General features: G+C 30.6%; 1 protein-coding gene across 1 annotated transcript; it reads left to right on the plus strand.

Moving 5' to 3' along the window:
* Positions 1-8615: 8615 nt before the first annotated feature.
* LOC108456055 (uncharacterized) lies at positions 8616-11858 on the plus strand. Its single transcript, XM_017754648.2, has 6 exons — positions 8616-8874; positions 9210-9302; positions 9389-9647; positions 10162-10276; positions 10785-10952; positions 11589-11858. Exons 1-6 carry the CDS (start codon positions 8779-8781, stop codon positions 11623-11625), a joined length of 768 nt encoding a protein of 255 aa, XP_017610137.1. The 5' UTR covers positions 8616-8778; the 3' UTR covers positions 11626-11858.
* Positions 11859-15433: the final 3575 nt, after the last annotated feature.

Genomic DNA, 15433 nt, shown 5'->3' on the forward strand with positions numbered 1-15433 from the left:
TTGTGCCCAACGTCATTATGGAAATCACATCTTCTCTTAAATTTGACCTTCTTGTGCTATGCCTCATCAAAGATGGTTTGGGCAAGATGCCAAGACTCTTTACCTAGTTTAGAATATAAGTATGGGTAGTATTTAAAAGAGTGTAAACTTTGAACCTTCCCTAGGGGATGTACTTCCTCGTATGTTCTAGTTAAGACCTCTAAGGGGCCTTAAGAGAATCACATTGCATCTGTGCTCTTTGCTGCCTATCACCCTGTGTTCACAACAACTGGCCAAAAGGTCCTTTACTGCTATAATCTCCCTTTCGGTTCCTAAACCTTTTTATCTTTTCTTTGAAAGGTGTCATGTGATGCCCTTTTAATTTCCTCTGCCTCTGCAAACTTGTGGGCTGCTCGTACAAGTCTACCAAACTCTGGGGCCTATTATCAGTAAAGGAATACTGCACATGGTCATTTTATACCTCATAATTCAAACATTGATAGCCTACTAATCTTCTAAGTTCTTTGTGTTTAAAGTTGTCGCTTGGAACCGCTTCACATAGTCTGGAGAGACTCGCCTTCTCTCTATTTCACGGACATCAACCCCATAGGCGTGCTCATAATCACCTTATGAGCCCTGAATCTTCCCAGAAACATCTGACCCAGCTGGGAGAAAATTCAGATTGAGCCCTAGGGAAGGGACAAGTACCAATCCCACGTGTTTCTTTTAAGTGTTGTGGAAAAATCTTTGCATTTTACAGAATCCGTTGCTCCTAGGACGTTCATATAATCATTGTACTGCATTAGGTGAGCTTATGGGTCCCTCATTCCTTTGAACATGTCCTTTGGGACTTTAAAATCACCCGTTAAGTTCATTGTTGCTATCTCTAGGGCCAATGGGTTGTTAGAACAAAAAAGTCGATCTATGTCTTGAGACTCGAGGTGCAACGCCCTTATATTCGTCACAATTTATCCATCTCATTCTGCTATTCTCTCACATGCATGCTTAGACCTTCGTCCTGCGTATTCACATTATCATGGAAATCAGAATTATCAGACTGTACCTTCCTTTTTAACTCCTCATTTTGCTTTAGTAACTCTTGCTAAAAAGTCTGTTGCTGCTCGAATTGTGCATCTTGTGCAGCCATTTGTTCTCTCATCAATTTCATCTGCTCCTGAAGAGCAAGAAATTGTTGTGGTGATGTTTCATGGTTAAAAGGGAGTGGTAGCCCGTGACCAAAGGATAAGTTCAAGTCCAATGGACCAGAAACTCTCTAATAAGTCGCATTGTCAAAGTTTTCCAGTAGATGGCAAACTAACCGGCAAACAATTTTGTGTCATTGGATTGACTGCCAAAACTCGAGGCTCCAACTTGTCCATATGAAAGATTGAAGGGGAAATTGTCATTTGAATGAGCCACTGTAATTTTTTTCAAAAATTTTTTCTCAAACTGAAAGAAATCTATTGGTCAAAAATTTATCCACGCTCATTGCACCAATTGTTGAGTAATTTTCCTTTGTGTCTCATTAAATAGGACAATTGAATATTTATATGCATAGTTACTATTCATGGAATTAACGTGCTTAGTAGATTTTATACATGCTGGACACGTGTATTGTTCTAGGTTGCCTGTTGGATTCTTCAGCCCCCCACATACGAACTCATTAGGTATATGTGAATTGGGACCACAAACTCCCCTTGCGAGCACACATTGGCATGTGCGAGCTGAGACCGTGAGCTCCCCTTATGAGCACCCCTTGGCATGTGCGAGCTGAGACCGCGAGCTCCCCTTGCTGACTTCTCACTAAAAGGCTTGCACGCATCCATCTGATAGGGCTTAGTCAGGCCGCAGGTAGACGACCCAAACCTTATCTAATTTTCAGGTTAGTGATCATAAGTACATATCATAAAGTGTTCACTAAATTACTAGTTTCGTTCTATTTTGATCATTGAACTTTTTTTATTTAATCATTAAACTTTTTAAAATTAAATATTTTTATCACTAAATTTTAATCTGTGTTTGAATTTTGATGGATTTATTAATGTGAATTTTCTAATCTTCCAACTAATTACTCAAAATTCCACCTGTGTAATAATAATTTAAGGTCATTAAATTAAAAAGATTAAGTGGCTTAAAAGTTAACCCTTCTTTTATGCATTATTTTTAAATTTCTCAACATTCCAACTGATTTCTCAAACATAGCTGTTATTTTAATTATTCAAATTTATTATATATATTTCACGAAATTGGACACATCTACTACAACACATTTTATGATTTTATTTTATTCAACTATAAGTAAATATAATATTATTCAGAAAATATTTTAAAATACACATACCAACCATGAAAGGTTAAAAAAATTTTAATAGGTTCTTGTTAATAATATTAACTTCGCATAATTTTAATTGAGAAAATATCCTTAATATGATAGAGTTATATTCGCTCATAATTTTAAAAATCTTACAACTTCATGTACATCCAATCACAACGAGCTTCGGATAGAATTATCATATTTCAATTTTCATATCTTTCTTTTAAATTATTTCATAATTGAAATGGATATTTCACAGATCAAATATTTTACTTTTAACCCTTTATGAGAATGATAACAAAGGAAGATCATGACAAATGATCACAATCAATTCAATTTTAATATAAGATATGCCACAATTATCATTCTAACATGCATATTTACAAAATTTGAGACATTATAGTTTATATAGATGATATAATAGAATTTAAATATATATCAACCAATAAATTAAAGAAATCAAAAATCCAATCTACCATAAGATTATATATGGGTCAAGATTTGCAACCACATTTGGCAAGTAACATATGTCACAACAAATTCAAATAATAAAAAGTAATAATAATTACTATACAAAATAAAATTGCATGGATATTAAACTTTATACTATTTTTTTACCAATCAAATTTAATATTACAAATTAAAGTTTCAACCCAATATAAATAAAAAAATGAAAGTTCAATTTTAATATTAATTCAATAGTCAAATCTTTACTCATCCAAATGCCATGCAAAATAATTGAATTTTCTCTATTTCTATCAAAATCAAAATAGGAAAATATTTATAACAATAATGATTCATATCAAATATAATTAAAAAATTGAAGGAAGAAGCTTAAACACATACTAGGTATAGCGTAATTAGATATATTTGTGTAACAATTTTTTTTTTAAGAAAGTGATCCCTTTGAATGGATAAAATCTTGTATTGTTTGCAAATGGTGCAAGTTTGAATCTTGCTTTTAGCAATTGGAGATTTAGTTTCTTCTCTTTAACCGTGATTGGTTTTATATATTTCTTTGTGTGTCAAACTTAGAAATCTTAGAGTCGTCAAGTAGTTAAAGGAGAAAGCTTAGAAGAGATTAGGAGAAATCTTGGAGTACGCAAGTTTAGGAGAGATTTTTTTTTCAGAAATTTTATGTGCAATTATCAATAACTTGGGAAGAAAAAATGTAAAACCCTCAACATAATTTGATTCACTGGATCCGAATTTTAGGTGTTACTACAAATAATACATAATCAAATATACAATACTCTAACAAACCACCACAATTTACAAACAAACCTAGTTTAAAATTACAATCTAGAACTAAATTTCAACAGAACAAATAAAGTATTTAAACATATAATTATACAAAATTAATCGAGACTGACACAACTATTTTACATTTATAACTCGATATATTAACTCCTTTTTTAAACACCAAAAGAACAGCACTGCATGCATAATATTCCAATGCGCCCCATCTTCGGCATACTCTTGGCATCATTCCTTCAGGCGTGTACCCAACAATAATACATGAAACATGAAGATAGAAATTGATAAGTTCTAAGGAACTTTGTGAGAAATGACATTGTTTACCTTAGTTAATACTCATACATATGCTAGTTGTTAGTTGTTTATGGCGATCTTGTTCTCAGTCATGTGGTTTTACTTCTGAAAAATACGTTCCCTAAACTCACCCCTTTATATACACGTTAACTACCCTACCTTGATCTGTTCCCGATTCTATTCTTTATCAACCTCAATCCTCAGATATTTCTTCAACTCTCATCATTCATAAATCTACACAAATATCATTCAAAAACGTATACATATCGATTATCACCTCACACGTATTATTAATCCAGAACTAATATTTCTAAACACAATTCTTAGGCGAACACATACTCAGTTGGCAAAATCACAATACAACTTATCTATCACAGTTTACCCAATCAATAACAATCTAGCCCCACATTATTTCCTGCTTATACTAACATAGTACAAATAGAATTGGCAGATAACTTCTTCGAACATACAAATTCGAAATTTTGTTCAAAACATCTATTCAATACTAACCCATTACCTCTCAGTATCTCATCAAATCATTATCGTTAATCATATCTTAACCTTGTATAGTACTTTCCATACAGCTAATAGATACCTTATACCATACTGATTTTACTAAGCACTTTATAGAAATATATTGAATACTCCATATAGCTTTGTACAGAACACGCCACAAGGGCAATCTATTACAATACGCCACAAAGGCAATCCAAAACTGTCATGTTTGCTATATGGATTTGCTTAAACTCACATTGCATAAGGTTTGCCCATCATCACCTCGGGACACGCAGAGAACCCCTTTCTGTAAATGTCGTTCAATAGTTCTTTTCCATAGGGTGTCATGACCATGGACTTTTTCTTCAAAATTTTATATCAAAGTTTGTGTTTACTGTCCCAACAGACTTCATCAGTTACCACTGCAGTGACTCGATTCACATTACCAACCCCTCAAACTCAGACACTTCCTAGACTCAACATTTCGTATCACTCAACATACATCTAATAGACCTCACATTAAAGCAGACTAACTTATTTTCTTAACAAGATCATAATTCTTCACATGCATCTATCAAATCAACAAAGGCTCATCACCCAATATACATTTCAAGCATGCACACATATAGATATACTTCGGTGACCCGACCATTCATACACAATTCATCACATTTTTGGACTCACCAAATCCCATAACTATTACACGTACTATCTTTAGTAGTCATTCATGTACTCAACAAATTCCAACATAACTTTATTCCTATAATCGTATAAGTATCATATTTATACTATACTATCCATGATTTTCAATTCATAGTTTAATCTCTTTCATGTAGATATACTTTAGTATGAACAATATACATGCAAAAGTCAAAGTAGAAACTCATCTAATAACTCACCTAAAGCAGCTTGAATTCAAGATCCAAACATCCATCAAGATACAGTAGCATCCACTGCTTACAGAATGTAGTGACATCATTAAAACTCATTCGTAAATGAAGTATCATCAACTCAAACACTGACAACCCTCATGCAAAACCTTATATTTACATCTTATTGTTCATGCACCTCTTTCAAACTTACTCTTTTAGAGTTTAACATGCAGGATTATAAAATAACCACTGATTAGATCCAGGTCCTTATATTTTCGTTTACATGGGAAGAAATAGTGTTGAATTGTAGTAGAGAAACTAGAGAATAGCATAATCAGGAAGAAAAAAAACTCCTCTCAAAAACTCTTCCACATACATAAATAACCTTAACTCTCTTACTGTAATTTGACAAGTGTCACTTGAATTCAAAGTTTGTCCTACTTAATGGTCTATAGATTCTGAGAAAAACATTAATGAGAATCCAAAATAATAAATATCATGTTAGTCGATCAAATTGATTCCTAATCAAAATACTTACAACGTAACTAGCAAAGTAACTCAGACAAACATGGCGTACAATACCCTTGGCGTTATCTCAATCATAATTGTCTCATTACACTTACCAAAAATCTTCATGTTTACATAACAACGCGTTCTGATATAAGTCTCTACTTTCAACCTTGACGACTACTATACGCCCTTTCTATATATCAATTGAAACAATTGAACGGATAACACTTCACCAAACAAATTATTTGATACATCACAAAAAAAACATAGAATCCGCTTAATCTGAGGTGTTACAAGAAAACTTAGAAGTGAATCATATTGATAAGGTGTTATAAAATAAAAATAAGAGAAATAGGAGAACAAAATAGAAGTAATTATTTTATTCATCAATAGAAATATTTATAATATTTTTCAAAATCTATATTTATAGACATAAGAAATATAAATAAAATAAAATTATATATTAAATTATTAAAATAAATTAAACTTCTTATTTTAATTTAAATCCACTTTATAATAAAATATTTATAACAATTTCAATATTAAATAATAATATGAAATTTTAATTGTTACTCAATGAGAACCATAAACTAAGAAACTGAATTTTTTTTATTTTTGTTTAATAAGAATAATCAAATATTATCATTTGTTAATAATTTAAGTTATACTATCAAATTAAAGGAAATTATAGTAAAAAAAAAACAAAAGACAAAAGAAAATATAAGACACAAGATGAGAGAATAGTTTTCTTTCTCTTGGTTCATTTACAAGTTCCTTACATGACTTTTTTTTTTATAAACACTTTTTATAAACATTCTAACATAAAGTCCCACAAATTATTAAATTAATGAGATAATAATTGTTTTTATGTAAAGAAAAGGCTTAAATGAAAATTGTCGTTTTAAATTAATCATCCTGTTTTAGTTAGAAAAACTTTTAGCCAATCAAATTATGATACTTGTCAAAAAGATTAAAAATATTTTTTTTTATTTTCCTTCTCTCGCTTTTCACCTTTCTTTTTTTTTCTTTTTCTCGCTATATTTTATATTTTCTCAAGTAAACTACACCACTGATCACTCTAAAATAACATTGTTCCTATTTTAATCACTTTAATTAAGATAATTGCTCTAATTGATCACTACCGTTAAAAACTATGTTAATTCATAGATGGATTGTTGACATGACACTTTTTTTTTTTACTTTTGACTAAAATTAGAAACTTTATATTAGTTCAAAATACTTTTTTTGGTTTATTTACAACATAAGAACCACCAATCCTTGTCATTGCCCAATGCTCACCATAAAAGCCACCTATTCTCTTCCCAAAATAAACTTAAATAATTAAAATATCTATTTTATACAAATTGAGATTCGCTATTCTCAACACTTTGACTCCCAATTTCCCACATTTTTGCTTAAAACTCGAGTTCCCAACTCTAAGTCCCCTAAAGGAGAAGACAATGACTGGTATTTGGTGTTGATGATTATTTGAATTATCAGTTCTATTCAACCCAAGCTCAGCTACATCATAAGCTAAAAGAAGTGCCAAAGCACTTCCCATAGTATGACTAGCCAAAGTTATACTCAATTCCTCACCTTTATACTTGTTTAATAGTCTGGAAGCCTCAGATAAGAGTTGTTGTTGACAACGTTCGAACCCAAACCTGCTTTCAGCTTCTTCATGTGTGCATAACTTTCACTTCGAGCCTCGGGTTGTGCGGGTCGACTCGTGCAAACGTGAGTGAGCTCATGAAATTGGCAACCCATTCATGGTTGGTAGCCGTGCCTCGAAACATGATCAACAAATATCCCTTCTCCCGAGCCTTTTTTTCAGCTTCATCTGATGAAACCGTGACACATCCAACCGCAAGAAGCATCGTTTTGGATGGGGATATTAGCCTAAGACTTAGTTTAGTATTATTTCTCAAAAAGTTAAAATTTTTTACTTTCACTTTTGACTAAAAAATTTTTAGAAAATATTTTTTTGTCTCAAAAGTATTTTTGAAAAATTTAAAATCATTTTATCTAACAGTATTTTTATCTCAAAAATATTTTTTGTCCCAGAAATAAATTTTAGAAGCAATATTAATCCGACACTAAATGTATTAGCCCACTTCATAGCTTCAGATTTCCATCCCAACCTTCTTCCACATACTCTTTTTCTGTACTTGCAGTTCAAGCATCTTTTGGAGCTTGAATCCATTTCAAAGTATTGGATAGTGACTAGAATTGATGGTTGTTACAGTGGGTATTATGCAATGATGAGATTAAGTGGTTTTTAGGTTATCAAACTAACAAAAATAAAACTAAAATGCTTAATATCCATCTAACATCTAACACTACAATCTTGAATTTTGTTGATAAATGGAGATTTGAAGACACTGACACATTTTTAAAGTGGAAAAAGAGTGAGAGAAATGGGATAACTTGGTTGGCTAAAGATTTCTTTTAATTAATTCAAAAAATATTACATAATCATGGTTTAGCAGCTAAAGAAAAGTGCAATTTTTCATTCAAGCCCAATGAAAACTTATTTCATTTATTTAATGGAAAATTGTCAACATCCTCATTTGTATCAAAATATTATTACAACCCTATAAAATATAAAACACAAATGTTGATATTCACTTTATTTTTTATTTAACACTTTTTACAAGTTGATTTTATATATTATATATCATATTTAAACTTGATATAATTATATATAAAACTTTAATTTTGATTAAATTGTATATATATTTATTTAATATTAGATTAATTTTATATAATATATCAAAATAAACTAATTTGATAAGTAATTTATAAAATTGAATTAAATTATAAAATTATAAAAAAATGAAAGTTGAATTTCATTTAGATTTTATTGTGAATGAGAAATATCTGAGACTGATATTTGTATCTCATTTGTTAGATATTTGAATGAACAATGTCCCATCACCCAAAACAAAATATCTTTTTTCACTCAGATATTTGATTGCTCACAGCTTAAAAATCGTCATCATTTGTAGAGAAACTGCAAAGCCATATCACCTCCATCTTTGAAAACAAGAAACGAAAATGGAAAGCGAAACAGCAAGACGCAGAATCAGCAACATTGCATCCCATTTTTCACCCTGTGATGATACTTTATCTGTTGCTCACCTTCTTCCCATGGTACTCTTTTTCATTTCCCAGTTATTGTCATCTCTGCATGTTTTTACTCCTTTTCCTATACTGAGTAGGGTTTAATATGTTACTTCTTCTTTTACAAGAACTAAACATGGTTCTTAGATGAAACTTGGTTGTAAGGCTCTACCTTGTGATGAATTTAGAGTTGACTTGATTCATATTTATTTCATCTTGGAAATATTTGAGACAGAAACCTTCATGCTTTTCCTATAGAAAAAGTTTTTTTTTTTTTTTTGTATGATTTCTGTTTAATTTTGCATCTCTTTCCTTTCTTGTTGTTGAATGGTGTTACAAAGTTAATTGAATTTTGCTGGGTACAGAACTGTAGTGGGAGATGTGATAATAGAATGTACTTTGCACGTCAAGGTTCAGCATATCAAGCTTACTTCATGAGACAAGTTTCAAGACCAGAGGTACTCACCTTTACCTTTGCAATAAATTGCTCCTTCTGTAATTTAGCTGCAACTCACTCAACCATTCTATGTTGGTTTGCCCCCAGAGAACTGCTTCTCAGTGTTCTGCACCTCCCAAATCCGTTCCCACTCCATTGGAGAGTTCTAATGCTATTGAAGCACCATTATTTTCTAGACCTACAATGATGGATTCAAACTTGTCAAATTTAGCAAAATTAGAACCTCTGGGACTAGATTGGAGATTATCCACGCCTGACCCTCCTAAGTTTGCTAGACCAAATAAAAATACAAGTGAAAAGATGCCATTGCAATCTAAGAAGAATACATGTTGGTCCAAATCTAATGGTAAGTCAATTTAGTTCCTGAACAAGATGTATTTGTTTCTATGCATTTAGTCTTACCTTGTTGATTTCAGTATATAGTTCTTACATGTCAAGTTCCTAAAAATAAGCAAATTGTCTAGGCTAGATGGATTTCACAACGCTAAAAGTACTTTTTCTGTTAAAAATTTCATCTATTTGTAGAAATGGATAGAAATTTTAACAAAAGAATCAGTTTGCTCTCTAGGACTAATTTGCTCATTTTTTGAGTAAAGGGGGCAAAATGTAATCCGACTCCTACTACAAGAGCTTCCATAGTATTTTTATTATTTCATAACCTAATGAGTGGTTGAATACTTAGCGATGCAATATTCGATCTGAAAAGGAGTGCACGTAGGTGCAAATTGCAGTACCATGATTTACTTCTAATGACTTATAAATTGTTATAAAGAAAAGTCAACCATCATCCTTTCTTAGAATGAGAAACATCATATCTCCTTGCCAATATTCGATGTCTAATTTTTTTATATTTCATGCAGGCACTAAATGGTCCCCTAAGATGGATGTTGCAGAATCTGGACACAATTATATTATGATGGTTGAAGTTCCGGGTGTCAGCATTGGTGACATTAGAGTGGAGGTTGATGACCAAAAGTAAGGCTAATCTATTCTTACTCTAAGCTCTTCCCATTTCATATATGTGATGAGTCATAAATAGGATATAAATAGCAGTCAAAACGCAATGTTACCATCATTATTTTTTCCGTAAAAGTTGCATGAAGGTTCTTGTATTAAAAGTTAGATTGTATTTTGTCTTTTTTATTCAAAAAATGAGTAAATTTCATTCATTTCTACTATTAAAAACTGACGTGGCTGATGAAATGGCTAGATAGTTACACCTTATGTGTCACGTGTATCTCGTGCTGACATATAGAGACTAGTTTTTAACAGTAAAAAATAGATGAAATTTTTAGTAGAAGAATCAGTTTGCTCTTTATTCTAATGTACAGGGATTAATTTGTCAATTTTTTAAGTAGAGGGGACAAAATACAATCTGATTTCCAGTACAAAGATTAATATTTGTTGCAAGTGACTGCAATTACCCGCAGAGAACGCAATTGATCTTCACATTTGATGTGATAAGAATTTTGTTTCCCAACAGTTTAACGGTGAGGGGTAAACGGTCTAGCCATTGTTGGAAACTAGCTGCTGATTGCTTTGATGGCTCAATCTCTGCATATCACAAAAGGGAGATATCACAAGGGCCTTACCAGGTTGTGTGGCCACTTCCCGCTAATGTAAACAGGGACAGTGTCTCAGCTGAGTTTCTGTAAGTTCTAAGCATATGTATCTTGTTTTCTTCTCTGAGTTTTTGCTTTTGCTTTTGAATGTGTCATCTTAACACGTATTTCATCAAACAAAAAGTAACATTTCTTCCTGAGTTATAGCATCTTCACATCTGTTAGAACTTAGGTAATCTACACTCTTAGTGTCTCTAAATAGGGGTCAGTTCTTATTTTAGTTACCTTGATTTTTTTTAATTTGGTCACCCAAGAAAAGAAATTGGGTCACTCCTCTGTTAAGTGGCAACAAATGCTGATTGTACATTTTCACGTTAGTAACTCTAAAATTAGGGTAAGCTATTCATTAGGTATTTAAAATAAAAGTCGTTCCTGTTTTGATCACTTCAAAACTATATGTGAAAATGCACCGTTAATTTTTCCGTTACCATTTAACGGTGGAGTAACCAAATTAACAAAAAAAAAAAGTTTGAAATGACTAAAATACAAACGACCACTACTTAAAGTGACTAATGGAAGGAATGAGGTACATAAAGTGGCACAAAGTTAAAACCAGTTTTTTTTTGGGGGGGGGGGGGGGTGGTTGGCACTCATGTGGTAGCTAAAACACACAGAAATAACAGTTTATACTCATGTTGATGGCTCCATTGATTCTAATGATGCAGAGATGGATTTTTACGTATTGTTATTCCTAAACTTTGAGATCAAACTGGTGGTGGAAGCATTCATGCACATATATGAAGACAAACTTATGTACTATATTGATATAAATGGAGGTAGCCATTAATGTTCGATGCTTACTCTCAGTATCTGTTGCTCTTATTAAATTGTTGGCAAGGACTTTGTAAATCCGTACTAAAATAAAATAGTTCATACGAATTTTGTGAATTTAGAACAAAATTACAAATTCGGAAATTGTTGGATTAGTTTAAAAAGCTATCTTCATTCGATTCCCTTAGAGCATATATGTCAATATGAATGCTATATAGGTGCTACTTCAGTATGAACTATTTAGTATCCTATTTACATTTATTAATAAATTCAACAACAAAACTTCTACTTAATGTAAATAACACAACATTTGTCTAACATACATTTGATCTTATATAAACATTTGTATTGTAACACCTTTCACCTTTTCTGATATTCGGTATAAATGGAAGATGCCTTTGGAATTCGTATGTTGGAAAAATCTTCTTTTTTTTTTTTAAGAAAAGCAAAGAGAGATTAAATTATAAAATGTGTAAATATTTAGGGTTATTTTTTAGAATCAAGATTAATTTGACATAATTTATAACTGTTGAAGGATAAAGTTATTATTATGTCAATTTTAAAAGCTGCCATTATTAGTCAGTTAGTGATTAAAAAAACAAAATTGAACAATTGGGTGATTATTTTGTAATTTTTATAGTTGAGCGATAAAAAGAAATTTATTAATAGTTGAGTTGTTATTTTGTAACTTTTTATAGTTAGGGGATAAAAAAGAAATTTATTAATTTTTGGGTGATTGCTAGTGTAGTTTACCTCAAAAACAAAAAGATTAATACAACTTGTTTTAATTACAACACGACGTTTTATAATTTTTCTAACCCAGTTGGTACCCAATTGACTTGTAACATCAACTCAATCGAGACTTAAATAATAGTATAGATGATACATATATTCTTTTATTTTTCTATATTAGTTTATATATTAATTAAATGGTGGGTATTTAGTACCTGACAATATATTTTTTATTCCATAAGTAGCATTAAAAATTAAATTGTATCTATTTTAAAAAAAATTTAATATTTTACTACATCTTTATATGACACTTGTTAATCCCTAATTCTACTTATGGAGTTTGACTCAATAACAGTATATCAAATAGTTTTTCTTAATTACATTTTTTTAATTTTACAATAGTTGCATATTTATGTGATAACAATAATTTTTAACATGAATATAAATATATTTGGTATATACTAATATTAATTTATATGAAATTACATTAAAAATTTGAAATAAATACATACATAAACATTTATTTGTTAAATTAATATTGTATTTAAAAAATTATATACCACTTTTACAATTATTATGAAGACTAAAAATAAGCATTCATATTTATATAAATTTATTTTAGTCATTTTATTTATCAAACAATACAAATCTTAAGAATTATTTTAAATTAATAAATGAACTTATTTTAATAGATATATAAAACAAATCTATGCATAACACAGCATAAGAAACTAGTTATTATATATTTGACATAAAATATATTTTTTAAATATCTCTTAAATTTTAATGACACTAATTTTTAAATAAAATATTATTTTTAATATTTTTATGTTAAAAATATGGAAATGGTGTTTGGGTGCCAATGAAGTGTTGACTCCCTTACCACTAGAGGTGTTTGAGATCGTTTTCATGTTTGAGATATTGACAATTTATTAAACTATATTTATGAGTTGTGTTGAATATATGGATGGTATCTAGTCTATCAATGAAGATCATATCACTTGGGAAATTATTTTTTAGAGATTGGATCGAATCGAATCACCCTATTTAATCCTTTAGATCATAAATATTGGATTGAGTCGAAACACTAATTGCTTGGCTATCAAGAGTCAATCTTTACCTTGTACTTATTATTTTATTGTATTCAACATATTTTATTGTTGTTTAATAGGGATTGATATAGATCATCTTATGTTAGCAAGTCTTAGAATATTCTATATAATGAAAAACTTGTATAGGTTATTGTACTCAGAGAACTAAACACTTAATTTCAAACCTCAAAATAAACATGCACATTAATTATGAGTATTCACATTTCAAGCATATATTTTTACATCTTTTAATTGTTTAAAGCTCATATCTCCCCATAATCATTTTAATAGGCAATTATGCCAATCTTTCCTTTTTCTCACATCCAATAAATCACAATTTGTGTGAATAAAACATGCTATATCATAACAAAATTTAGTCCGAAAGCCAATTACACGATTGTCGATCGAAATTTACCATGTATTTCTTACATCACAAGTATAGACCATTAATTCACAAGGCTTTCACAAAAACATTCTCATGGAAACCATGAACTTCCAATATGATGAAGTCAATGCTTAAAAACTTTATGTACATACCTGTACACTTTCGTAATACTTACATGCTCTTTCTCATCTTTGACATACTCGTTAAATTACCCGTTGAACCACTTGGAATACTAAAGGATACTCAGGAATCTCATACACACAGTACCGTACCAATGTCATATCTCAGATATGATCTTACATGTAATCTCGTATCGATGCCAATAGCCCAGTTATGGTCTTACACGAAGTCTCATATCGATGTCATATCTCAGATATGGTCTTACACGTAATCTCAGTAACCCTAATGTCATGACATTTGTATCCTATCTATTCCTAAGGTTCAATCGGGACTTTCGCTGTATTGAATCTCTATCGGTCGTTTCCGTAGTATCGTACTCAATAGCATTCACATTTCATTTCAATAATATAGAATTTACCACAATTATATCAATTAAGCATTTTATACATATATAATTTAATTCTTATTAAACATACGAACTTACCTCGACATAAAAATGGCGAAAAGGACCTAATCGTTAAATACTCGTTTTTCCCTGGTCTAATTTTGAACCTTGTTTTTCTCGATCTATAATATCACATTTAACTTATTTAATCATTATACTATTCAAATCAGCCCAAAATCACATTGTGGCAAAAATTACATTTTTGCCCCTAAAGTTTGACATTTTTACATTTTAATCCCTAGGCTCGTAAAATGAAATGTACTCAATTTCTTCAATACCCATGCCTAGTCGAACCTTATACATGCTTATAGCAGTCCATATTTTTATTTTATTTGCATTTTAACACCAACTTTATAACTTTTTACAAATAAGTCCTTTTTAGGCATTTTCATCGAAAATCACTTAGCAAAAGTCGTTTATCATACACCAAACATACATTTTCTACCATTAGACATCAAAATACACAAATATCCATGTTACAATGATTTCAAAAACATAAAAATCATTAAAAACAGGGCTAGAACGGACTTGTAATCGAGCTTAGAAGCTTGAAAAACCCTAGACGTGGTTTCTTCTTAGTACATTCAGCCATGGGGTAGAAGGTGAGCAAAAATTGGCTTTTAATTTGGCTTTTTAATTCATTTAATTACCAAATTACTAAAATACCCTTAATAAAAAACTTTGGAAACATACCTAACCATATCCATTTTGTCCACCAATTTAATCAATGGTCTAATTACTATTTAAGGGCCTCCAATTTAAAATTTCATACCAATTAGACACCTCTAGCTTCTAGAACACACATTTTGCACTTATTACAATTTAGTCTTTTTGACTAAATTGAGTGCTCAAACATCAAATTTTTTGAATGAAATTTTCACGAAATCATTCCATAAAACTGTAGACCATAAAAATAAATTTTTCTACATCGAATTTGTGGTCCCAAAACCACTGTTCCGACTAGAC

This window comes from Gossypium arboreum, chromosome 9, assembly GCF_025698485.1.
Source record: "Gossypium arboreum isolate Shixiya-1 chromosome 9, ASM2569848v2, whole genome shotgun sequence".
Lineage (NCBI taxonomy): Eukaryota > Viridiplantae > Streptophyta > Magnoliopsida > Malvales > Malvaceae > Gossypium > Gossypium arboreum.